This window comes from Cajanus cajan, chromosome 4, assembly GCF_000230855.2.
Source record: "Cajanus cajan strain Asha chromosome 4, NIPB_CcT2T_4, whole genome shotgun sequence".
Taxonomy (NCBI): Eukaryota; Viridiplantae; Streptophyta; class Magnoliopsida; order Fabales; family Fabaceae; genus Cajanus; species Cajanus cajan.
The window spans coordinates 48,012,013-48,037,923 of record NC_138520.1 but is presented as its reverse complement, the minus strand read 5'-3'; the positions used below and the strand labels follow the sequence as shown (position 1 = coordinate 48,037,923).

General features: G+C 35.7%; 1 protein-coding gene across 1 annotated transcript; it reads right to left on the bottom strand.

Annotated features, from left to right (window-relative positions):
- Positions 1 to 2,818: 2,818 nt before the first annotated feature.
- Positions 2,819 to 3,676, bottom strand: LOC145957333 (uncharacterized). Its single transcript, XM_083073568.1, has 3 exons — positions 3,356 to 3,676; positions 3,129 to 3,305; positions 2,819 to 3,010 (listed from the first exon to the last, which is right to left on the bottom strand). Exons 1-3 carry the CDS (start codon positions 3,674 to 3,676, stop codon positions 2,819 to 2,821), a joined length of 690 nt encoding a protein of 229 aa, XP_082929694.1.
- Between the last annotated feature and the right edge of the window lie 22,235 nt (positions 3,677 to 25,911).

Here is a 25,911-nt window from a genome sequence, read left to right as displayed (position 1 = left end):
TATCAGTCATTGTAATTGATTACCAGAAGATAAAATTTCAAAGTTTGAAATTTAAATTATACAACGTTTCAAACATTTTGAACTTAAACCGTTGTAATCGATTACCAAGTCTTGTAATCGATTACCAGAGCCTATTTTCTGAAAAATTATAGAAAGTTACAACTCTTCATGAAAAGACATAACCTAAGAAATAATTGTCTATAAATACCTATAATTTTTCAAAGAAAGGTGACGAACTCTATTATGAAAATCATTTACAAAATCTACTTGGCCAAAGTCATTTGCAAAATCTCTAAAGAGTTCTTTAAGATTATAAAAGTGTAATATCCATTCTTCAAGAGGGTCTTTCTGTAAAACTCAATAGATCATTGATCTGTAAAGGAGAAAGGGTTTTTCTCCTTGTTGGTGTTTGAATCTCAACACAAGGAAAGGGAGTTCTAAGGTGTTGGAGGATTTAAGTCATGTAAGGTTTACAAGAGTAGTGGAAATCTCAAGTGGGAGACTTGAGGACTGGATGTAGGCAGGATTGGCCGAACCAGTATAAAATCAAGTTTGCAATTCTTCTTTCCCTACACTTTTAATTTCTTGTTATTAATTATAATTGTGTAGTTTGCATCATCATTCGTTCTTTATATACAAATTTGTCTAAGGAAATAAATTGATAAGAAAGTAATTCCGAAAATTTTTTATAAGAGGAAAATTTAGAAAACTTAATTCACCCCCCTCTTAAGTTAATTGAGGCTAAGTGACTAACAAATTCTTTCATAAGTATCTAATGCTAACTTCCATTCCAACTCTATTTTACCATATAAATCTAAGCCTATTAATTCTAGAGATAACGGTAGGCCATTAAAGTGCTGTATTACTCTCTTTGAAATGTACAAATAACTAGGATTGACCTGTTTGCTTTTGAAAGCATTCCAGCTAAACAATTCAAGGGCTTCTTCATGATGCAATTTTTATACAATTTGTTCTTCTCAGTCAATTAACACCAGATGTAAATCGGTAATTTTTTCAAAACCTTTGAATTTAAATCAAATACATATCAATTTGTTTGTATATATATATATATATATATATATATATCAGTATATATAAATTAATCTCAGTATACAAAAAGAACGATGGTTAGAGTCAAAAACTCACCAGAAGGGAACTTTACAATCGCATCCACGAACTGCACTAGTTCTTAGTCACCTGCGAATGAAAACATAATCTAATTGTAAATTGTACTCCGTTACATCATTATATGTAAACTAATTGTAAATAGGGAGACAACGAAGATAAGAGTCAGCCAAACCTTAAACCCGACCAAATCCTAACCAAAACTAAGTTCCTTGGATTCACCACAATGCTCCGGCCAAGCGAAACGAATCGACTATCACACCTTCAACCTTCGTGTAGAGAACAAACACGATTTAGGGTTCCACCACACCGCTTGCGCGTACTTCTTTGCAGAAGAAGATGAAGCTTCGAGAGAGAGTTCTTCGGGGGCAAATGGCTCACGCGGGTCACCAAACAGAGGAAACAAGATGGTGCTTACGATTACACAACAATGGCGATTCAGGGGATGGGTCGCGCGAACTTCCTTTGTTGAACAAGATGCTTCAATAGAATATTTTCATGGAGAAAGGGCTCCCACGCGACCCTGCATATGAATCTCAATACTACATCGGTTACTTGGTAAACCGATGTAGATGTATTTGTAAATATTCACAAAATTGCTACCGCGCATTCAAAACGACATCGGTCCCACCCAAAACAATGTAAAACGCTCAATATTTACATCGATCTTGTCCAAAACCGATGTAAATATGCTTTACATTGTACTCTTATTTACGAATATGCCACCGCATTCGATTTTTACATCGTTTCTACCTAAACCGATATAGAATTGACGATGTTGAATAGTAACTTTCTAGAAGTGAAGGCTCGAAATATTAAAAGAGTGAAGGCAAGGGCTCGAAACATAGAAAGAGTGAGCGCGAGACTCAAAATATTAAAAAAATGAGATAGTAGATGAGTAAGTATGGGAAAATTTAAACTTAGAAGTTGTTATAAATGCTCGATTGGTTCATGATTAATGATGTGTATGCATGATATGCAATGCGAAATGACCTTAGTGGACAATTAAATGGGTTTTCGCTTTTCTTATCTTTCTTTTCCATCATTTTTCCTACCTTTGACCTCTTATGAGTGTAAATGCTCCAAGATTGAAGTTGACCTCTTTTCAAATTATTGTGTGACAAAATAGACTTTCTTGACTAATTAGAATAGTATGATTCAAAGCTTTCAAATTCTAATATCCTATTTGGTAGAGTTAGCTAAAAATCTCTCATTTCTTTGTGACTCTTAAAATGAATCATCGTAATTGAATTACTCTAGTTTATTTTATAATTTTATTTGTTTGTTTTTCTTTTCATTGCATGTTGCACTTTTAGCATATAATGAAGTAAACACATAGAAACAACGAATATGGGGAATATGGGCTTTTATTGCTTCAAGGAAGAAAGTACAAGTACATGAGAGTGGAGATAATCAAAATGAGGAGATAATAATGAATCATATTTTAAGGGTAACAACACCAATTCCCCATATCAACAACTTTCAGAACCCCATCAATTGGCCTCCGAAGGCATCAGATGCTTGTTGAGCATTTTGAACATTGCCTCGATCTTCCAATTTGCCCTAGTTTTGTGCTTTGGTTGTAATTTTTACTTCCTTCTTTACCCATCTTCGGAAGAGTTGCTCTAACATTTTCATAGGCCACCTTTTCAGGTTTTTAGCCTAGCGAGCTTTTTTTGTGACTTCTTCTCCTTTATGCATAGTATTTCTTGACTACATCATAATTTATTAGGTTTGAGAGATCCTTTCCATCCATATTTGTGGGAATCAAAGCTCCTCTTGGAAAAGCTTTTTTCACCACATAAGGCCCTTCATAATTCGAGGTTCGCTTCCCTCTATGATCTTTTAGAGATGGCGAGATCTTCTTTAGTACCAAATCTCCTTCCTGAAACTCTCACGGGAAAACCTTTTTGTCAAAAGCTCTCTTGATATAATTGGCCATTACATAAGGCATTCAATCTTTTCTCTTCAATGAGGTTTAGTTGATCATAGGGAGCTTGAACCCATTCCTCTTCCTCAAGTCTGGTTTCAGCCAATACTCTTAGAGAGGGTATCTCTACCTCAATGAGAAGCACCACTTCCATGCCATAAACTAGAAAATATTGAGTTGCCCCAATAGAGGTGTGAAGAAAAATCCAATATCCATATGTAAAGAGAAAAAGAGCATTTCGTGCAAATCCCTATAAGTGACCACAATCTACTGAATAATCTTTTTAATATTCTTATTTACTGTTTCCACTGCCTTATTCATCTTAGGATGATATGATGAAGAATTATGATATTGAATCTTGAAATCTTCACACAATTCTTTCATCATCTTGTTGTTCAAATTGGTTCCATTGTTAGTAATGATACGATTTGCCAGCCCATATCGACAAATTAAATCTCTTTTGATGAACTTGACCACCATGTTTCTTGTCAAACTAGCATAAGAAGTTGCTTCAACGCAGTTAGTGAAATAGTCGATAGCCATAAGAATGAATCGATGCCCATTGGATGTTTTGGTTGTATTGGACCAATCACGTATATTCCCCACATTGAAAAAGGCCATAGACCAAACCCTAAACATTCAAAGATGTTGGGGGAACATGAATATTATTTGCATAAATTTGGCACTTGTGACACTTCCTCACATGGCTACAACAATTAGCCTCCATGGTCAACCAATAGTAGCAAGATCTTAGGATCTTCCTTGCCATTACATGCTCACTTGCATGTGTTCCAAGCAGACCTTCATGGATCTCTTCCATTATTTCCTCAACTTCTTTAGCATTAACATATCTATGTAATACCATGTTATGATTCCTCTTATAAAGTACCTCGACATTTAAGAAGACACTCATCACTAATCTCCTTAAGGTTTTCTTGTCATTTTCTGAAGATCTAGGAGGATACTCTTTGTCTTTTAGGTAGAGCTTGATGTCATAAAACCATGGCTTGCCATTTGGTTCCCCCTTTATTACTTCACAATATGTTGGTTGTGTTAACTTAGACGAAGAAACTCCCAATGAGGTTTTGAGTGAGACAAATATAATACATGTTATTTCTAACAAGAGTGTTAGTATTTCAGAAGAACATAAGTATAGGTAAAATGAAGAACAAGCATATGCATCAGACAATATACAATCAGGAAGCTTTATATAGACAAATCAAAGCAAAGCTTCAAGCATCTAACAAATACAAGTCAAAGCAAAAGAACTCAGACGAAAGGTAGTCAACGACCAAAAAGAAATTCCAGAAGAATTTGAAAGTATGACCATATACAAGTTGACCAGACGAAAATTGTCATGCAATCACCTGAAGAATCAAGCTTCAAAGGACAATTTGAATATCGTCCACACTCAAAAGAAAACACACGAAGTCGTCAGAATTGTGAGCAGAAAAGAAGAAAAGAAGAAAGGAGAAAATCAAGCGCAGTGTTGCGGGTTGCATAAATTGTCCCGGGGCGGACGCTAGGTGGGCCAAGTCACTTTCGAATCATGGCGCTTGGGCTGCTACGCTCTTAAGTAGAAAGAGTTGCACCCTGACTATCAGCTATAGCTTTTGGCCTAGTGGTAAGTGCTCGATCCAACAATTGGTATCAGAGCCAAGGTCATGAGTTCGATACCCAGCAGGGCAATTGTTGAGAGGGAGATTGTTGCGGGTTGCATCAATTGTCCCGTGGTGGAGGCTAGGTGGGCCAAGTCACTGTCGAATCATGGCGCTTGGACTGCTACGCTCTTAAGTAGAAAGAGTTGCGCCCTGACTATCAGCTATAGCTTTTGGCCTAGTGGTAAGCGCTTGATCCAACACACAAAACTAAAAGCATCCATGTGTAAGAGAAAAAACATTACTTTTTCAAGAAAAGGACAAAGTTCCACAGCTATGAGATCAGAAAAGGAAAAAAAGGTTCCTAGGTCTCTGCTAAACTTAGATATTGCTTCTACCAAGACAAAGAATACTTCACGCAAGGTCTATCACAAGAAGTAACATTTAATGCAAGAATCTAAGCATTAAATAACAAGATCAAACTGGTCGTGAACGACTGTATCTGCTTCAACAGACACTTGCAACGAGCAGATTTCACAAGACTATATATAGGTCTCAACATCAAACCTTAAAAGGCTGGCTATTTTGCCCAAAATGGTGCAAGCGTGAAGAAGAGATATTCAGCCCATGAAGTAACGAAACTAGAGATAGAGCCTATAGGGTCAAATGTACATTAATGTATCCGTCTCTGTAAACTACAGAGTTTTCAAATATGTACATCTTACGATCAAACCGTAGTGAGTATGCCAATTTATGTATCCTCTCTATGAGAGCAACCCATACACTCAGACCAAACCTGTCTAGCCAACATTGTAAAGCCTGAAGAGGCTAGGGAAAGAATACTTGTAAAGCCTGGAGGGGCTTGTCAAAGAATACTCACTACTAGCCAGAAGTGGCTGATAAGAGAATACTAGCGCTGGTGAGTGAAGCTGGCGAGCCAGGAGTGGTCGAGAATACTTGGTGAACCAGAAGTGGTTTAAGAATATTAGCGCTGGTGAGCGAAGCTGGCAGGCCAGGAGTGGTCGAGAATACTTGGTGAACCAGAAGTGGTTTAAGAATACTAACGCTGGTGAGTGAAGCCAACGAACTAGGAGTGGTCGAGAATACTTGGAGAACCAGAAGTGGTTTAAGAATACTAGCGTTGGTAAGTGAAGCCAACAGGCTAGGAGTGGTTGAGAATACTCAGGTCCAGGAGTGGACGACAATACTCAAATGTTCTTCATTTTAATATCTAGTGGAACCCTTCAGTTGAAGGAGACTAGCACTACAAGAAATTCGTCATTTTGCGGCGGTTTTTTTTTCATATTGCGGCGGTTTTCGCCCCCCTCAAAATAAGTAACGGCATTTTATAAAAACGCCGCAGTTACGTTCGCCACTAGCATTATACGGCGATTTTTACCAACCTCCGCTACCTTTTCCATTCTGCGGTGTTTTCTTTAGCGGGGGATTTTGACCTCCTCAATTTGAATGATGTTTTTTTTATTTCACAATATATTTTATTTTTTTAATTTAAATTACATTTAACCTGCATACAAAAAAATAAGGAGGTACTAATAACATAATCCAAATTCTATTGGATAATATTAACTTTTTTATAAGAAAAAAAAGAAATTAATGGGAATACAAACTATCAATAGAAACTAATGGACAATGGATTGATAGTAATGAAAGTTACATAACTACAAAAGAGTAACAACAATCAAAGCGAATTCAGAAGTCCAAGTTGACAGCAAATACAACACCACAATATATTACCAAAAGAAACTAAGTTTTTACAACACTTCATAAATTCAAAAACCATGATAACCTAAAGAAGTCTACAATATAAGAAACTAGGTCTAAATATTAGACTGGCTATTCAAGTTGCTACCACCAGATGATCCTCTAGCATCTAACGGTGATTCAGGTTCAGTTCCAACGTCACTAGGCTGAAATAAGAAAAATAAATTAGTATCAGTACAATTTAGAGATAAAGGAAGTGTAATTTGGTTCTAATATATAATTCCATAATTCAAGTGAAATCTCCAAGATCAAACTAATAAGTATCTTAAGAAATAAAATTGAATAAAATTGTCACTTCTATATGGTGTTGAAGCAACAAATAAGAGAAAGAAAAAAGTGTTTATTGGTTTTTTTACTAGCCTGTGTGCAGTCACATCTAACGGCCCATGAGCTTTGAAATAGTGTTTATTGTTTTTTTACTAGCCTATGTTTATTGGGCCAAAATTTAATCTCTATCAAAAGTTGTTTGTTACGGTAAAAATTAAATATAGGATTTTTTAATTAAATATATCATCTTTATAATTTTTGAACAGAAGAAAAAAGTACTTGGTACTCGTACTTATTTTAAAGTTTTAGAAAGAAAAAAAACGATTGTAAAAGAAAAAAAAGTTCAAAAAAGAAGTATAGCTATTATAATAAGTATTGACGAATACAACATGCCTAATCAATATGTGCTTTAGTGTTTATAATTTTTTATTGATTAAAATATATATATATATATATATATATATATATATATATATATATTTTTTTTTTTTTTTTAATTTCACTTATTTTACCTTTTAATTTTTATAGTTTACCCATCCCAGTATCAAAACATGCCCAATATAAGTGACACAAAATACAATACAATATTTTACCAATAACCAACTTTATGTCCCACGAGAAAAATTATGGTCACTATAAATAAATGTATAAATCCTAATCATGATTTACTTATAAGTTAGAAAAAGAGTATGATGGTAACATTATTATCATGTAACCATGGACCCAGGAGACTCCAGATAAAACATCTAGAGTACAACACAAATCAACAACTAGAAATTTAAGGAAACATTCTCAGGTTCCCCTGTGGAAATTATACATGACTAAATATTTTCCTCTCAAAACACCTGCTGTCCTCACAAAATCAAACATATGATTTAACTAGAACATGTATTACTATCACAACTCAACATCAAATGGTAAGCATTAATGAAAAAATCCATATCCATTTCCAGTTTTATATTAATGCAATCCAAAATTCTAAAGACAGAAGAAAATTACCTGATGACCATCATGGCAAGACAATGAACAAGTTGTGCAAACTCCAGCATTCCCATCTGGAGTACAGGTGAGGCAAGAGAAAATTGCTTGCCTTTTCATATAACCTTTCTTGTAGTTACATTCCTTGCCATCATCACCCCCCAAAACTAAATCAGCTTCCTACAAAAATGAAAAAGCCAATGATTAAAGTGTCAAACATTTGAATCATGCCACATTCTGACTTCTGGGTAAAACAAAATCAATCATAACAACAATAAGTCAGCATTAAGAGGAATAGCTCTGCCCAACCACAATTTCTTATAAAGCTTGAATCTCAATCAGCAGCCTCTTCCCAATACAGAAAAGTGCACAAGAAAAAAAACAATCTCACTTCAGAATTCAGATGCAAATCATATGGCACAATTATAGTGTATTTCATTCACATACACAAGTTACCTTTCTAATTCTCAAAAAGCATGCTTGAGAAAATGGAACTAAGCTAGAAAAAAATAATAAAAGATAAAGAATAAACTATCATAATTATTGAAGACTATCCCAGCAACAGTGAAGGAGTGAACCACACATTAGATTTCATGTAATTTAAAGGGCTACATTTCTAGCAATCCAAAAGATGTAGGAAAGCCAGCCATAATTATACAATAATGCTATCAAAAACCATACATGTGCCCCATTAGTAGAACATAATAGAATAATGGATAATCACAAAATAATTTCATCTCATTTCAAATACACTTATGAATCATCATTAATGCTTACTCAATATTCACTTTACATTCCCCTAACAGAATAAATTATAATCAATAAGCAAGGATAAACAATAGCTTTATCAACCAAATGAGACGCAAAGTAACAACAACAAATAACCAACTCGTATACACATAAAACCTTGATCGTTTCATATAGATATGAAAGTACAACAGAAATGTAGAAAATGACTTACCAGTTCCCGTTCCTCGACTCATCAAGGTACTCGCCGATAGTAACAGATGGTTCAACTTCATCGTCAAAGGCACCTTCCATTTCTACGCAGCAAACTTCAGCTTAAGGTTTCGGTGTTTCATGATTCGTTCCTAAAATACAACGCAGGGGCGGAAATTAATAAAAGGAAAACAAACTTAAGCACGTGGATAAGGAATATTGCGAAAACCTAGCACGGATCCCCTGGATTGAGAAAACCCTAGATTTCAACGAAAATAAAAGCGAAATTGAAAACGAAGGCGAAAAATAAAGAGCGGAATAAGCACTATTGCACCAAATTTTGTGAGCGAGACGTGTTAGCAGAGTTAATGGTGGAACTGCTGGATCATGTTGCGGTGAAGGTGCGGAAAATTGGTACGATGATGGGAGAAGGAAGAGAGCGATACTTCATACTTTGGAGTAAAGAGCAGAGCAGAGATAAACGCGCGTTTTGTGAAAAGGGGGTTAGAGGGATTGGGTGAAAATAAATTGCGGGGGAAAATGGTGATAAATTTTCAGGAAAAATTGACTCTGAATTTGGGAGGGCATAAACCTCCTCAAAAATTGATAAAAACCGCCACTATCTTTACAATTTTGAGCGTTTCTCCAAAATGCCGCAGCTCATGTTAATTTGAGGGGGTTTTTAAAACCTCCGTAAAATAACCCCCACTAAATAACATTTTTTTTGTAGTGTAGACATAGCTCAGTTGAGCGAACCAGTATAAAAATGATTATATTGTCTTATTTATATTTCAGACGCAAATTTCTTTTAATTGACAAATCATATTGAAAAACTTTGTCTATTGTCTATTCTTCTTACAAAATACTTTTCAGACGAAGATGTGAATTTTGTTTAACAAATATTTTTCACTGAAAAGTTTTATCCACTACTTATCCTTATATGAAACTATCTTGAAAAGAAAAATGCAAGAATCTTAATTGTTATTGTTATATGAAACATTTTCCTCAGCAAATGATAAATCTTTCAGACGTAGTACCCTTGTGTTAAGCAAACTCTGCATAACCGTCTGGTATTTAAGAGTGCATTGGACGATGAATGTTACTCTTGCAAAAATGTTTATAAAATTCCTTCGTAATAACACACATATTCAACCCCCCTTCTATGTGTTTCAGAATCCCAAGTTTCCCATTCATCTCTGAGTTCATGAACAACCAATGTTGAGTCTTCATATACGTATAAAACTTTAGCCTTGAACTCCAAAGCTGTTAGGACCCCCATTGCACGTGCTTCATACTCTGCCACATTATTAGTGCAATCAAAGCCCAACCTTGTGATGAAAGGGATGAATTGGTTCTCTTAAGTAATCAACATTGCCCCAATTCCATGCCCTAGCACATTAGAAGCTCCCTCAAACAACAACATCCATTGCTCTCCATTTATGGATTCTCCTTCCTCAAATAAAGCCATGATATCCTCATCTAGAAAATCATATTGCATCAATTGATAATCCTCTATGGGTTGATGAACCAAATACTCAGCCAATGCACTTCTTTTAACAGCCTTTTAGGTGACATATACAATATCATACTCTGACAACAACATTTGCTAGCGAGCTACTCGACCAGCCAAAGTAGGCTTTTCAAATATATACTTGATCGGATCCATCTTGGACACTAACCAAGTAGTGTGACTTAAGATGTATTGTCTCAAACACCGAGCAGCCCAAGCCAAAGCACAATAGGTTTGCTCTAGCAAAGGGTTCTTGATGGCATCCTTACTTGCATGAACTTAAGATGATCAACAAAGAATAAGACGCCTTATCCAAGGATCAAGTTCTTCAAAGGTGGCACAAGGTTTTAGGGTGGATGATGATGAAATGGATGAAAATAGAGGTTGGGTAGAAGGGATTTGAGGAAATGCTTGAGAAGGGTACTCTAGGGTTGGCTCACTTCATGATATGAAGGCCACTTCTATGGTTGTTTCTCTCAAGGTGGAGATGGGAAGGAGGTGGCTGAATCAGCCAAGGGTGACTAAGGAAAGATATAAAGGCACAAAAGGCTCTCTTTATATTCAATATCCAAAGTATTTACATGATGCATAGCCTAGGGTATTTATAGGAGTGGAAGGCATCTAGGATTTCATTTAGGGTTGCATTGGCCGAAATTTACAATGCCAAATGCACACCAAATGCAACCCAAATTAACCCTAGACGCAACTTGGTGGCCAAGGATGGAATCTTTGGATTTAGTTAGGCTACATCTAGGTGCATGATAAGACCATGCAACCTTTGCCCTCCACTTTGGCCTAAGCCTTTCTAAGTCCAAAAATAGGTCCAAACACCACCAAAAATATGTCTAGCTCCCTAATTAAATTCCTCAGCCCAAAATTAAAAACCTATGATCTAAAGCACCTTATAATACAAGGATAAAATGGGAAATACAAAAGAAAATAAATCCTATGACTAAGATACCCCATAATACAAGGGTAAAATGGGAAATACAAAAGATAAGGTCAAAATAGGAATAAATTTTTATGCTAATAAAAACGTAGGAGCTAAGGCCCAAAAGTAAGTCTACTCCTCTTAGGGTTTTCAAAGCTAACCCATTCCTCTTACCTCTTTCAAAATATCACCTCTTGGCCTTCTTGGCCTTAGTGTGATTCCATCATCCTCTTCTTCTTGAAAAGGATTTGACTTCAAATCAAGAGGTTCTTCGTCATGACCAACAAAAACATAAAAATAATCATGAGAGGAAATAATATATGATATAGATGGAAAGTGAATCCTTAGAGGAGTTCTACTAAAAATGCTAAAAATATTTTCTAAACTAAAAGGACTAGACTCCCTAATGCTAAGGATAGGATCCTCCCCATGGTGAAGTCTAGGTGTATAACTAAAACCTAAAAAGTTAAGAAGACTAAAACTATAGCACATTAAAACATTAGTCCTAAGAATTAAAATATCTTTTTGGAGGTATCGAATGTAGTAACCTAGGTATGTATTGGAAAATAAGGAAAACTTAACTAAAAAATTACCTAAAAAACTTTGTATTGCATTATTTGTTAGATACATGTGCGTAAAAGGTGTTAAGAGGAGTCTAAAAAACTCATCTAATCTAAGTTTGTCTTGTAGGGAAGTAACTAAGTTAAGTTCAAATAAGTGTGAACTTCCTTCAAGATCAAAAATAGAAGATACAACACCATGAGATGTATCCAACAAACCATACAAACCAAAAGTTGGGTGCTTTATGAAGAGAACTAAAGTAGAAAGAGTCTTAAAGAAAGAAGGCTTATTGATGGAAACTTGTTGGAGACCCGGATTGATGTTGAGTTTTCTTCAAGCTCCTCCCTAGATCTTGAACTCCTTGATTCTTCCTAGGCTTTGTTAAGGTCTCCTATGGAGGAGGAGGCCTTAGAACCACCAAGTTTTGGTGGAGAACTCTCCCAAGAGGCGCCACTCCTTGTTGAAGAGATAAGCCCCTTCAATTCTCACCACACTCTTCTATGAAGGGATAAGAGAATTGGATGAATATCAAAGAGGTTTAGGGACTTTTAGAAGAGAGAAATCTGAACAATTCTTCAGAAAATAATTCTCAATACATCCAAAAGTGTTTTACAATGAAGGAAAAGCGAAAATATAGGAGTAGGAAGCTTGGAGAGTAAGCTAGTCTTAACCATGGTTCACTAGGAACCATGGTAAGGTCTAGCTAACCACTCATGGTCTAGAGGCTTGGAGTGCAAGCTACTCACTTAGCTTGCTTGGTAAGCAAGCTAAGGAGAAGCTTGTGCTTCAAGCTTCCAAGCTTGAGAAGAACCAAGCAATTTGGCCAAGTGTGAACACAAGTGTGAACACATCTAGGTGGGCGGCCTTTTGGACTTATTTTACTCCAATCACGTTTGAAAATGGTTAATTTGGTTTAGTTAGGTTCATTCAATGTGAATGGAACCTAGCTAAATCAAATCTATGAAAAATTAGGAGTAAAATAAGTCCAATATGTAAATTTTAGCCTAGGACCACCTTTGGCTAAATTGTTAGGAGCACTCTCTAGCTTACTAAGAACACTCTCTATTTTTCTAATGCCACTCCTACTAGAAAAACTAAGAAAAGAATGTATTTCTAGGTTAGGTTAAATGGATTCAAAGTGTCCAAGTAACCTACCCTAGAAACAATATACAATAGCTACTAAAAAGGAAATAAAGTGCCTCACAAATACAAAGGCAAAAATACACCTATACAAGTATCTACTATATACAAGGTACAAGAAATCAAACTATACAATGTATTTACAATAGAGACTATGAGACTAACAAGAGGAATCATACTCAATACTCATATTGAGCATAGGTCTAAGAAGCACCTCCTCTAGCCTCCTAACCATGGACCTAGTTAAAGGCCCAATGGTCTTCAAGTGTGAGCATCCTTGGATCACCCTTCACCCTTCTTGGTCTTACCTCTTCCAAAGGGATCCTTGGGGATTAGATTTCCATCATGCCCTCCCCCTTCGAAAGGATTTGTCCTCAAATCCAGTGGTCCTTCCACAAAGATAGCATCACCTACAATGAAAATAAGAAACAAAGTATTAGGGATGACATATTCATATAACATATGTGGAAAGTGCACCCTATGAGGAATTGCTTCTATAATCCTAGCAAGGGTCCTTAGACTAGGAAGGATGGGTTCTCTAAGCATAAGAATAGGATCCTCACTATAGTGTATTCTAAGTGTAAAACTAAATCCTAAAAATGTGAAAGTGCTAAAACTATAAGAAACTAAGGAAGTAGTCCTATATACTAAGATATATTGCCTAAAGCACCCTATGTAGTAACCTAGGCTTCTACAAGAAAACAAAGTGAATATAATAAAGAAACTACCTAAACAACCCTTGATCATATTATATGTTAGATACATCATGGAAGAGGGTGTAAAGAGTTTAGAAAAGTCATAGAATCTAATTTGGTCTTGAAGGGAAGTAGTAAAATTAAGTTCAAAGAAGTTTGAACTTCCTTTAAGATCAAAAATAGAAAATAAAACACCATGAGATGTATCTAATAAACAATATAAATCAAAGGTTGGGTGCTTTATTAGAACAACTAAAGAAAGAGAAGTCCTAAATAGACAATGGCTGTCTACTTTGGGCACCACCAAAGTAGTAGCATAAGAAGTAGAACTAGGTGAAGTCCACTTCTTCTTCACAAGACTAAGAACTTGAGATCCTTTATTTTTAAAAATATTTAGGTTGTGGATCTTAAGCTCTAAGTTTGTGGCAGTAGTAGAAAAAGAGTTAAAATCTTTGTGAAGAAGAAAAGTCTTTTTACAATCATTTTGAATTAAAAAATGACTTTCCTTTTTCACAAGATTTTTGAAGGAGACACTATCCTCCTTACCCTTTTCCAAGAGTAGTGTCTTTTTAGTATTGAGAAGGTAAAGAGGTTGTTCAACTAGAAGACATTTTTTAATAGAATCTTCTATTAAAAATTGACTTCTAGGAACAACTTCCTTGGAGGAGACACTACCCTCCAACTCTATAACCTTCTCTCCCTCCCTCTCAAGACTTAAGAGGTTTTGTTTTTTTTCTAAATTTTCCTTTTTTTCTTCCTCAAATTTCTTTTTCATGACTATTTGATCCTCTAACACTTGGGAAGGTGTAAGAGGAATCAAAGTATGTTTCTTGCCTAGATGGACTAGGCGAATTTTGTTGCTAACACCATCATGAATGGCTTTTCTATCATGTTGCCATGGCCTTCCAAGTAGAATGTGACTTGCATCCATTGGAATGACATCAAATAAAACTTCATCTTGGTATTTTCCAATGGAGAAAGGCACACTTACTTGTTCCTTAACTTCTATAGGTCCATCCTTATTAAGCCATTGAAGTTTATAAGATTTAGGATGGGCTATAGTAGTTAAGTGAAGTTTATCAACCAACCGTTGACTTACAAAATTGTTACAAGACTCACTATCAACAATGAGAGAACATGTTTTCTTGAAAATTTTGCATCTAGAATGAAAAAGGTTCTCTCCTTGTGATTGATCTTGTTCTTTTAATTGGTTGGTTAATAACCTTTGGGCAATTAATAGATCACCCTCACATGGTGTTTCCTCATATTTATGTCTCTGGGACCTAGAAGGCCCCTCACCTTCATGTCTTTTGGGCCTAGTAGGCCCATGACCTTTATTGGCATGGGGTTTGCTAGTCTCACCCCCCACCATAAGCTTATTCAACAACTCTTTTATGGTTTCATTGTTTTTTTCTTTTTCTATTTCTTTTCTCCTAATATATCTCCTAAGTTCTCTAAGTTCTTCTTTAGTGCTTCTATGATTCTTAGGAGAATGATGACCATGCACACTACTCTCATGATAATGATCACTCATTTTTGCAAGAGAAAAAGTTTTCACAAATCTTAAATTTTGCAAAGTGAGTGATAAAGATTTTCACAAAGAGTTTCTCTTTTAGGTGTAATACTAAATACTTGGAGGTCTAAGTATACAAGTTGCACTATCAAGGGAGGTGAGCTACAAGGAGCCACTTAATAACCAAGCCTTTTCAAGTGGAAATTACTAAACCCCCTTATACTTTTCTTACAAAACCAAGTTTTTTCACACAAACAAGTTAAGTAGTTGTGTGTGCGTGCACGCAACCCCTATTAGGCAAAGGAAGCCTTCTAAACGAACTTAGAAATTAAAACAGGTTAAGGAAAGCAAGTAAAGCATATACTAGTCGTAGGGTCCTAGGGTGGAAGTCCAAGTGGCACTTGAAGCTTTTTGGGACACTTCCACTAGTCTAAACGAAGTATGAAAGCAATAAAGCTAGGCGTGTCCTAATGGAAGCCCAAATGGCACTTAAAGCCTTTGGGGACCCTTCCACATGTACTAACCGAGTCTAATAGTCTTTATTTAGAACTATTTAGGAAGTTGTGGAACTTAAACAATGTCCCAAACAACCACTCCTAAATGTAGGTTTGTATACACAAGTAAATTTTAAACAAAGCTATCCCAAGTAGGGTTAAAGAGTCACAAGACAAAGGAAACAATCTAATTCAAGTCTTCTTGAGGAACTTCCACCAAGGGCAGTGAGGAAAGGTCTGGAACAGCCTTGAAGTCAATAGGAAACGTCCCAAGTTGGTCTCCACCAAGCCTCCACCAAGCCCTCCAAATCCGTCACTAATTTCCTCAAATTCCGTCACTAGCTTGTCTCCAAATCCGTCACTAATTGTAACCTAAAAATCAAAACAATTCTTGGCTGCAAAAACAACAAGCAAGTGAGCCTATCCAAGGTGTTTCACTCAAGTTGGGTGTACCTCAATCTCCTTCAATTATAGACCCTTTTGAGATTAGCCAATATGTCTCAATTATTCCTTCCTTCCAAGTGTGATGGCTTGAAAAAGGATTATGGCTTCACCAAGGCTTAACAACCAAGAGTAGAGGCCAAAGAATGAAAACTGAAAAAGCACAATTTAGAAAGGCTACACTCTAGTAGGAATTAATGAGACAAAACAAAGAGAGCCAAGAAGACACAAAGCAACAAATAAAGGCAAATTTCAAAAGCTAGCACACAAAAGATTAGTCCTAAGAATGGTACTAGAATGGATTACAAAAACTAAAATAAAATTTTTGCTATTATTTTGAAGGTTTTAAAGTCTTTTTCCAACCACTGGACAACAAGCAAACCTCACAAAAATTCACACAAAAATTCAAGGCCAAGTGCTACTAAATTTGTTTTGTTTTCACTTTGATTTTTCTAGGTTTTCTCTTTTGTTTTCTTTTCTTTTTCTTTTCCTTTTGTCTCTTTCTTTTCTTTTCTTTTTCTTTGAACACTGAATATTAGCACTTAAAACAGAGGCCAAACAATTGATAAAGAGGTTTCCAAGTGGTGGAGAAAAGAAGAGCAAGAAGAGTAGAAGTGTAAGTGTACTAGTCAAAAAATTTCAACACAAATTGTTACTAGTTTTAGTACTAGTTTGTTCACTTCTTTTGTACACTTTAATTTTCGTTTTCAATACACTTATACCTCTGTTTTCTTTTGTCAAAACAAGCACAAGACACACAAGGAATTGCTGGTCACAATTTGCTAAGAAACTAATAGCAAAAGAAGTTCACAAAAAATTGACTCTAGAACATGTTAGGTCTAATAACATGCATTGGAATCATTTTATGGGCACAATAAGAATATTAATGTTCAACCAGAAATAACACAATATAGGAACAGAGATTAACACATTTAGATTCAAAAATAAAAAAGGCACAACAAGGATTTAATGACAAGTAAAATAACTACACATGACTCTAAGACAAAACTAGAAGATTAAGAAATGAAAAATGCTTGTATTCTTGTTTCTTTTTAGGAGTTTCTTTTTAGTCCGAATTTATAGGAGTCCAAAGGAAGATAAAAGCAGTCCTAAAACAATTAAAAAGACATAAAAAGAATACCTAAGGCACATACAAAGATTAATTCACAAGAATTTAGAAAATGAACCAAAACAAGCAAGACAAAGTGAGTGTGTTCTATAGATTTATAGTTGTGACACAAGAACCACTCAAGGCACACAACACAAGACACAAAAGGGAAATACATGGAGGAACAGTTTAGACACATATTAAGATGATATGAACCGAACAAAACAAGACAAAGAAGCATAGGAACGAATTTACCAAGGAGACCTAGCTCTTGATACCAAATGATGGAAAACTTGGTGGAGACCCGGATTGATGTTGAGTTTCCTTCAAGCTCCTCCCTAGATCTTGAACTCCTTGATTCTTCCTATGCTTGGTTAAGGTCTCCTATGGAGGAGGAGGCCCTAAGACCACCACGGTTGGTGGAGAAACTCTCCCAAGAGGCGCCACTCCTTGAAGAAGAGATAAGCCCCTTCAATTCTCACCACACTCTTCTATGGAAGGGATAAGAGAATTGGATGCACTCAAAGAGGTTTAGGGACTTTTGGAAGAGAGAAAATCTGAACTCAATTTCAGAAAATGAATTCTCAATACATCAAAAGTGTTTTACAATGAAGGAAAAACAGAAATATAGGAGTAGGAAGCTTGGAGAGTAAGCTAGTCTTAACCATGGTTCACTAGGAACCATGGTAAGGTCTAGCTAACCACTCATGGTCTAGAGGCTTGGAGTGCAAGCTACTCACTTAGCTTGCTTGGTAAGCAAGCTAAGGAGAAGCTTGTGCTTCAAGCTTCCAAGCTTGAGAAGAACCAAGCAATTTGGCCAAGTGTGAACACATCTAGGTGGGCGGCCTTTTGGACTTATTTTACTCCAATCACGTTTGAAAATGGTTAATTTGGTTTAGTTAGGTTCATTCAATGTGAATGGAACCTAGCTAAATCAAATCTATGAAAAATTAGGAGTAAAATGAGTCCAATATGTAAATTTTAGCCTAGGACCACCTTTGGCTAAATTGTTAGGAGCACTCTCTAGCTTACTAAGGACACTCTCTATTTTGCTAATGCCACTCCTACTAGAAAAACTAAGAAAAAAATGTATTTCTAGGTTAGGTTAAATGGAGTCAAAGTGTCCAAGTAACCTACCCTAGAAACAATATACAATAGCTACTAAAAAGGAAATAAAGTGCCTCACAAATACAAAGGCAAAAATACACCTATACAAGTATCTACTGTATACAAGGTACAAGAAATCAAACTATACAATGTATTTACAATAGAGACTATGAGACTAACAAGAGGAATCATACTCAATACTCATATTAATCATAGGTCTAAGAAGCACCTCCTTTCTAGAAGCCTCCTCTAGCCTCCTAACCATGGACCTAGTTAAAGGCCCAATGGTCTTCAAGTGTTAGCATCCTTGGATCACCCTTCACCCTTCTTGGTCTTACCTCTTCCAAAGGGATCCTTGGGGATTAGATTTCCATCACTTATCTTCCTTGGGCACCACCAAGGAAGTAGCACAAGAAGTGAGAATAAGTGAAGTCCACTTCTTCTTCACTAAATCTTGAAGTTGAGATTCTTTTTCTTTAAAAAGGATTTGTTTTTGAATCTCCACTTCATGACTAGTGGCAACATGAGAGAAAGAATAAAGATCTTGATGAATAAAGAGAGTCTTTAAATCATTTTCAATGGTAAAGTGACTCTCTTTAAGCATAAGCCCTTTGGAAGAAACATTTTCCTCCTTACTCTTATCTAAGATTATTGTTTGTTGTTTTTCATTTTCTAACCACTCTTGAACTTTCTCTATACTTTTCTTTATTTTTTCTTTCTTTTCTATTTTCTTTTCTTTTTCTTTTCTTCTAAGTTCTATCTCTCTTGTTGTATTTTCTTCCTCATGCATACTCCTAAGGACTCTAACTTCTTTTCCTATTTGAGATCTAGTTGGAACAATCCTAGGTTTGGATCCACTAGTTTCTCTCCCCTCAACAATTTTGCAAGTAATTAATTTATTTCCTCCTTATTCCTAGCATTTTCTTTTTCCCTTTTTCTAATTTCTTCCTCTCTTTTTATGTGTTCCTCTTCTTTTTTTCTTATGTACTCTTTTAACTCTCTAATCTCATCTCTAACACTAGACCTAGTACTACAAGAATTATGACCATGTACACTAGAAAGATCACTCATCTTTGATCAAGAAAAGGTTTTCACAAATTTGTTTTCAAAAGGTTGGTAAAAAGGTTTTCACAAAGAATGAGTGATAAAAAGGTTTTCACGAAAAGGTTTTCAAGATGCAAGATTGGTATGAAAAGGCCTAAGTATACAAATTGAACTTTCAAAGGAGGTGGACTACTAAGAATCACTTAAAAACCAAGTCTTTTCAAGTAAAAATTACTAAGCCTTTTCACACTTTTCTATCAAAACAATTTTCACAATACTAAGGTGTGTGATGTGCACGCCCCCCTAGTAGGCAAATGAAGCCTTCTAAATGAAAAAAAATAAACAAAGTAAAGTCCTAGGCAAATATACTACCAAAGCTTTAAAGCATGCAAAGGAAATCACTTAAAGCATATGCTAGTCGGTTTCCTAGGTGAAGGTTTTAAAATCACCTTCAAACTACACGAAACTACCACCAAAAATGAAGAGGTTTAAAATGGCCACTTACAACCCAAAATGAAAGAAAGCAAAGGCCAAATACAAAAAAGGCCGAAATTAAAACAAGAAAGAATCAAGTAAGAAAAATAAATTTTTGAATCTCCAAGTCTTCAAATCTCCACCCCCTTCACAATGAACACCCAAGGTTATCCTTTCAATGGTGTTTGCACTCTTTAATTTGGTATGATCCTCTAAAGCTCCTTTAACTCAAATCGGATAGCCCCTCCACTCAATCCACCAAGAAAATGTGTGGTGTTTAGAAGCTTTCCTCACCTAGGTCAAGAAGAAACCAAAACCCAAGAGTACAAGAGGCCAAGAAAGAAAAACTAAAAAGGCACAATTAAAAAGGCTAAACTCGAGTGGAATTTGATAAGACAAACTTAAGAGTAGAAAGAAGACACAAAACTAAAATTAAGGCACATTAATAAAGGTAAGCACACAAGAGAATAAGTCCTAGAATGGCACTAGAATGGAATTTATCAAATAGGCTTAAAAGAAAAATGATGCACTTAACATGTTTGATTTATTGTCTCATTCGGCCATTAAGCATTGTCCAATGGTCCAAAAATTAACTCCAAGTGCTAAGGTATGAAAATTGGTCCAAACTCCACAAGTCTAGCAAAGGATCCCTTTTTCTTTTGTCTTTGATTCTTTTTTTTATTATTATTGTCTTGTTTCTCTTGTTCCTTTTTTAGGCTTGGATAGGTCTCGATTTTTATATCCAAAGGTTGAACCACAATATCCTTTTTTTTTTTAATTTTGTACTCTTCCTTTGCCTGGGTTTTACACTTGTGTCTTGATAGTTTGATGAGCAAATCCTTGGAGTATTCTCTTAGCAACTTATAATCGCTTAATGAGACAAGTTTGAGTGTTTTCTTAAGGGTTTTAATGTGCAATGTCCAGCAATAAGAATATGCACATAAAAGTCATTTTCATACTCAAAACATCAAACAACATCTAGGCATGTAAGTGCACTAGGAATTACACAAAGTTGGCCAAAAATTTCAAGACAAGAATGTGCAAAGAATGTAATCACACATGATATTTTAGGAATGTAGAACATGCTAGAACTAATTAGCATGCATGATTGACTCTCTAAAGCACATATAAGTTCACGGCCAATTCATCAAACATATGGCATGCATGTCATATTTTTCTCATTTCAATGGTTAAGCATAAAAACTTGGAATTTCTTTTCAAGGTAGTTCAAAGAGACAAGCTTATGACACAACCGGATGGATTAAAAAAATAAAAAGCATTAATATATCATGCAGCCCAAAATTTCCAGCAACTCAAAAATTTAAAGAAAAAGACAAGAACCTAAATAAGAAAACCTAAAATGCCAAGATGATTTACAAGGAAGATATGGTATGAATCAATACAAGAAAGGAGATTTATGGATCATCAAAATATGGCAATTATGATGATTCATTTAAGCACACTTAGAAGACATTTAAGGAAGACATGACATGACCAAATATATTTAGGGACAAAGAGAATGTTACCCTTGAAGAACCAAGGCTCTAGATACCACATGATGGCATCCTTACTTGCATGAACTTGAGATGATCAACAAAGAATAGGACGCCTTCTCCAAGGATCAAGTTCTTCAAAGATGGCACAAGGTTTTAGGGTGGATGATGATGTAATGGATGAAAATGGAGGTTGGGTAGAAGGTGTTTGATGAAATGCTTGAGAAAGGTACTCTAGGGTTGGCTCACTTCATGATATGAAGGCCATTTCTAGGGTTCTTTCTCTCAAGGTGGAGATGGGAAGGAGGTGGCCGAATTAGCCAAGGGTGACTAAGGAAAGATATAAAGGCACAAAAGGCTCTCTTTATATTCAATATGCAAAGTATTTACATGATGCATAGCCTAGGATATTTATAGGAGTGGGAGGCATCTAGGATTGCATTTAGGGTTGCATTGGCCAAAATTTACAATGCCAAATGCACACTAAATGAAACCCAAATTAACCCTAGATGCAACCTGGTGGCCAAGGATGGAATCTTTGGGGTTAGTTAGGCTACATCTAGGTGCATGATAAGACCATGCAACCTTTGCCCTCCACTTGGGCCTAAGCCTTTCTAAGTCTAAAAATAGGTCCAAACACCACCAAAAATATGTCTAGCTCCCTAATTAAATACCTTAGCCCAAAATTAAAAACCTATGATCTAAATCACCCCATAATACAAGGGTAAAATGGGAAGTACAAAAGAAAATAAATCCTATGACTAAGATACCCCATAATACAAGGGTGAAATGGGAAATACAAAAGATAAGGTCAAAATAGGAATAAATTTTTATGCTAATAAAAATGTAGGAGCTAAGGCCCAAAAGCAGGCCCACTCCTCTTAGGGTTTTCAAAGCTAACCCATTCCTCTTGCCTCTTTCAAAATATCACATCTTGGTCTTCTTGGCCTTAGTGTGATTCCATTAGTACTTTCTTTCACAATTTGTAAACTTCTTGCTCAGGTAATAAATTACTTGCTCCTTTCTTCCAGATGCGTCATGCTGCCATAATGCACAACTAATAGATTCATCAAGTACCTAGATATACAAAATGAGAGGTCTCCCTGAAATTGGAGGCACTAAAATTAGAAGGTCTTGCAAATACTGCTTAATATTCTCAAAATCTTTTTGACAGTCTTTATTCCACACCACTAGTTGACTTTTGTGCAATAACTTGAAAATTGGATTGCAGGTAGTAGTTAATTAAGATATGATCCTGGCAATGTAGTTCAGCCTACCCAAGAAACCACGAACTTCTTTTTTTGTATTAGGAGTTGGCATTTCTAGAATTGCTCACATTTTGTTAGGGTCAACTTTTATACCTTTTTCATTGGATACAAATACCAGTAACTTGCGTAACTTCACACTTTATCATAGCTTATACTTTCTCAACTACTGAAACAATGTTTGTAGATTTGTGATATGCTCCTCCTCTGTTCTTGACATAGCAATCATATCGTCAACATAAACTTTAATCTCCTTGTGCATCATATCATGAAACAAAGTCACCATAGCTCATTGATAGTTTACTCTAGCATTCTTCAATCCAAAAGGCATGACTTTGTAACAAAATGTCCCCCACGATGTAATGAATGTGGTTTTTTTCTATATCTTCGAAATCCATCCTTATTTGATTATATCCTGAAAATCCATCCACGAATGAAAACAAAGCATGTTGGGTAGTGTTATCCACCATAACATCTGTGTGTGGAAATAGGAAATCATCTTTTGGACTAGTCCTATTAAGGTCTCTATAGTCAACACACATTCAAACTTTTCCAACTTGTTTTGGAACAGGAACTATATTGGCAACCCATTGAGGGTACTTTGCCACTACAAGGAATCCAACATCACATTGTTTCTTCACCTCTTCTTTTATCTTTAAAGAGACCTTTGGCTTTATGTGCCTCAAATTTTTCTTAATCGATGTACACTCAGGATTCAATGGCAAGTGATGCTCAATTATGCTATAGAATCAAGTCTAGGCATGTCTTGGTATGACCATGCGAAGACATCAACATAATCAAACAACAACTTGAACAACTTATTTCTTTCTTCTCCTTTTATAGCAACACCCACTTTTATTTCTTTTTTTATCATTTTAATTTCCCAAATTGATCACTTCAAGTTCTTCCTCATGGGGTTGGATTACCCAATCTTCTTGTTCCACCAACCTTTCCATTTCTAGTGGAGTGCTCAAGTCATCGTCATCCTCTTCAACTTCATTAATAGGATGATCAAAATTTTGACATGGGATATTAGCATTATTATTTTTGGCATGGATATTATTGGATCTACAATTTAGGATTTATGAGATAAAATGAAGGTCGGAGCAATAAATGAAAGAAAAGAAAGAATGAAAGATAGAAGGGACACATGAAAAATTATTAAAATGCATTTCATTCATATGATATACTAAAAGACAACATGCACACCCATTAACAAAAAGTCATACTAACATCATAGGCATAATCATAGAGTTTGTGTTAATAAACAAGATATAATAATATCTAAATGCTAAAAAAAAGGGGAAGAAAACTCATATGCATCAACAAGTAAATGCCCAATCCACCCACCCACGGTGAAAGTAAAGAAAGAAAAGAAAAGAAAATTTCAATAGAGAATAAAGGAAAAAAAGAAATATTAGAAACAAAATTTCCCAAAGGCTTTGTGGGAAAGAGAAAAAAAGTTGGAAATAAAGGAAAAAAGAATGATCAAATATGAAATTTACCAAAAAAAAGCTTCATGGGAAAGAGAAAATATGTTTGCTTCCTTTTTTATACTCTCATTTGGAGTAACTTGAAGAGTGTTGGAGTGAGATGGCCAAAAAAAATGAACAGCTTGACGACGACAAATGGATGACGTGCAGAGAGAAATGGGAAGACGATGAAGGAAGAGAAGAAAATGAATGAGAGAAGAGAGTTGTCACCATAACTCGCCTCCGATGACAGCTCGAGGTTGTACAATTGCTTATCTTTCCTTCTACAAATTTCTTCTAGTGCCCTTATATTACTTCTACGCCCTTTTTTTTGCAGCCAATTTCTAATCCCTTTTTATTTGTTACTGTCGCCACCGGCCCGAAACGGGCTTTCGGCATTCGCGATGGATGGTTGGACTCTTTTATTTGTTTAAAAATATGGATTGCTAGAATGACTTATTCTCAAACTGAGACCTTGTCAAACGAGCAATTTTATTAAAAGGCTCACCAATCCATGTTAATCCCAAGCGGGACCCTCCATGGATTAGCGGTTTTCATAAAAAGGAAGGGTTCATGGAGTCGCCACCAATGTTTTACTCAAAACATTGGAAAAAGAAGTTTAAGGCAATCGATTCAAAAATCGACTTCGGCCATGACAACCAGAATCGGGTAAGGGAGTCGGTTACGCGTGGGGAAGGTGATAGCACCCCACAGCGCCCCTTTCGGGTTCCCTATGACAGATTATTTCTAAAAATAATAGTGCGAAATTACTAAATTACCCCTATTTATTCTAAACAATTATAACTTAACTATCTACATGATGACAGTTAAATATACACACAGAAAGCAGTAAAAGGAAGGTCTTAAGAAGAAACCTTTGAAGCGTGCTTTTATATTCAAGTAAAACTGGGAAGCTTTTTGGCATTCCCTCGCTCTACAAGCCCGCTTGCTCCCTCCTAGAAAATTTTAACTATGGAAATCCGGAGGATTTCCCTTCGACTCAGTTCGAGACTCAAGCAAAAAGCTCAGAACTCGAGAACTTTATCGGATCAACTCTCCGAGTGATTTCTAGGCAGAGCACTGCTCAAAAAAACCCAGAATACTCAAGAAGAGGGTTAAAACTCAGTGTAAAAGTGTGGAATGACGTCCAAATGACGTCCTATTTATAGGGATGAGGCGCAGTACGGCCCCTGGGTTCAATACGGCCCGTATTGAGTTTTTGTACTTCAATACGGCCGTATTGAATTCAGTACGGCCGTATTGAAATATAGAAACTTCAATACGGCCGTATTGGTTTCAGTACGGCCGTATTGTAGTACAAAATGTGCAGTACGGCCGTACTGAACTCCAAGGAGGCCGTATTGAGCTCCAAACCTCCCACTTTCTTATTTTTGGCTACTCTAAGACCTCTAAACCTACAGATAGTCATCCTATGGTCTTCTGGGAGTCCTTCTGGCTTACTTTCCTTTGATCTTTGAGAGTCTTCGAGTCTTATTTCCGACCCGGACAATTTTAGGGGTCTACAGTTACTCCACCAATTTATAGACACCAAGGTGTTTTCAAATTTAATGCTAATGAGTTTTGATCTTTTTTATCAAACATAACTTAAGTTTCCTTTCCCAACTTTCTTTTGACTTATTGATTTGGCATACTTGTCTTGAATCTGAGAAGATATGTTTGCAAAACAAGCTTTGTGTTGTCAACATCTATCCTCTTTTTTTCCTTTTTGTGTGTTTGGAAAAAAATAGGTATATTGGCATTGCAGGAGCGAGAACACAAACTCAGCATTTGGCTCTACTCATCCTCAAAGAACATCAAATATGAGAATTTTGAAATTGAGAATCTGTTTGTTTTTACAGGCATCTTAGATTGTCCTCTTTTGCCTTATTATTATTATTATTTATTTACAATTAAACATGTTCAAATCAAAGTCCATTTTATTTATTTGTACATTTATTTATTATTTTTGTGTTATATATATTGTCGAGGTAATACAAAGTGAATTGAGTTAAAAAAAGGGAACAAAAATGGACATTCACATTTT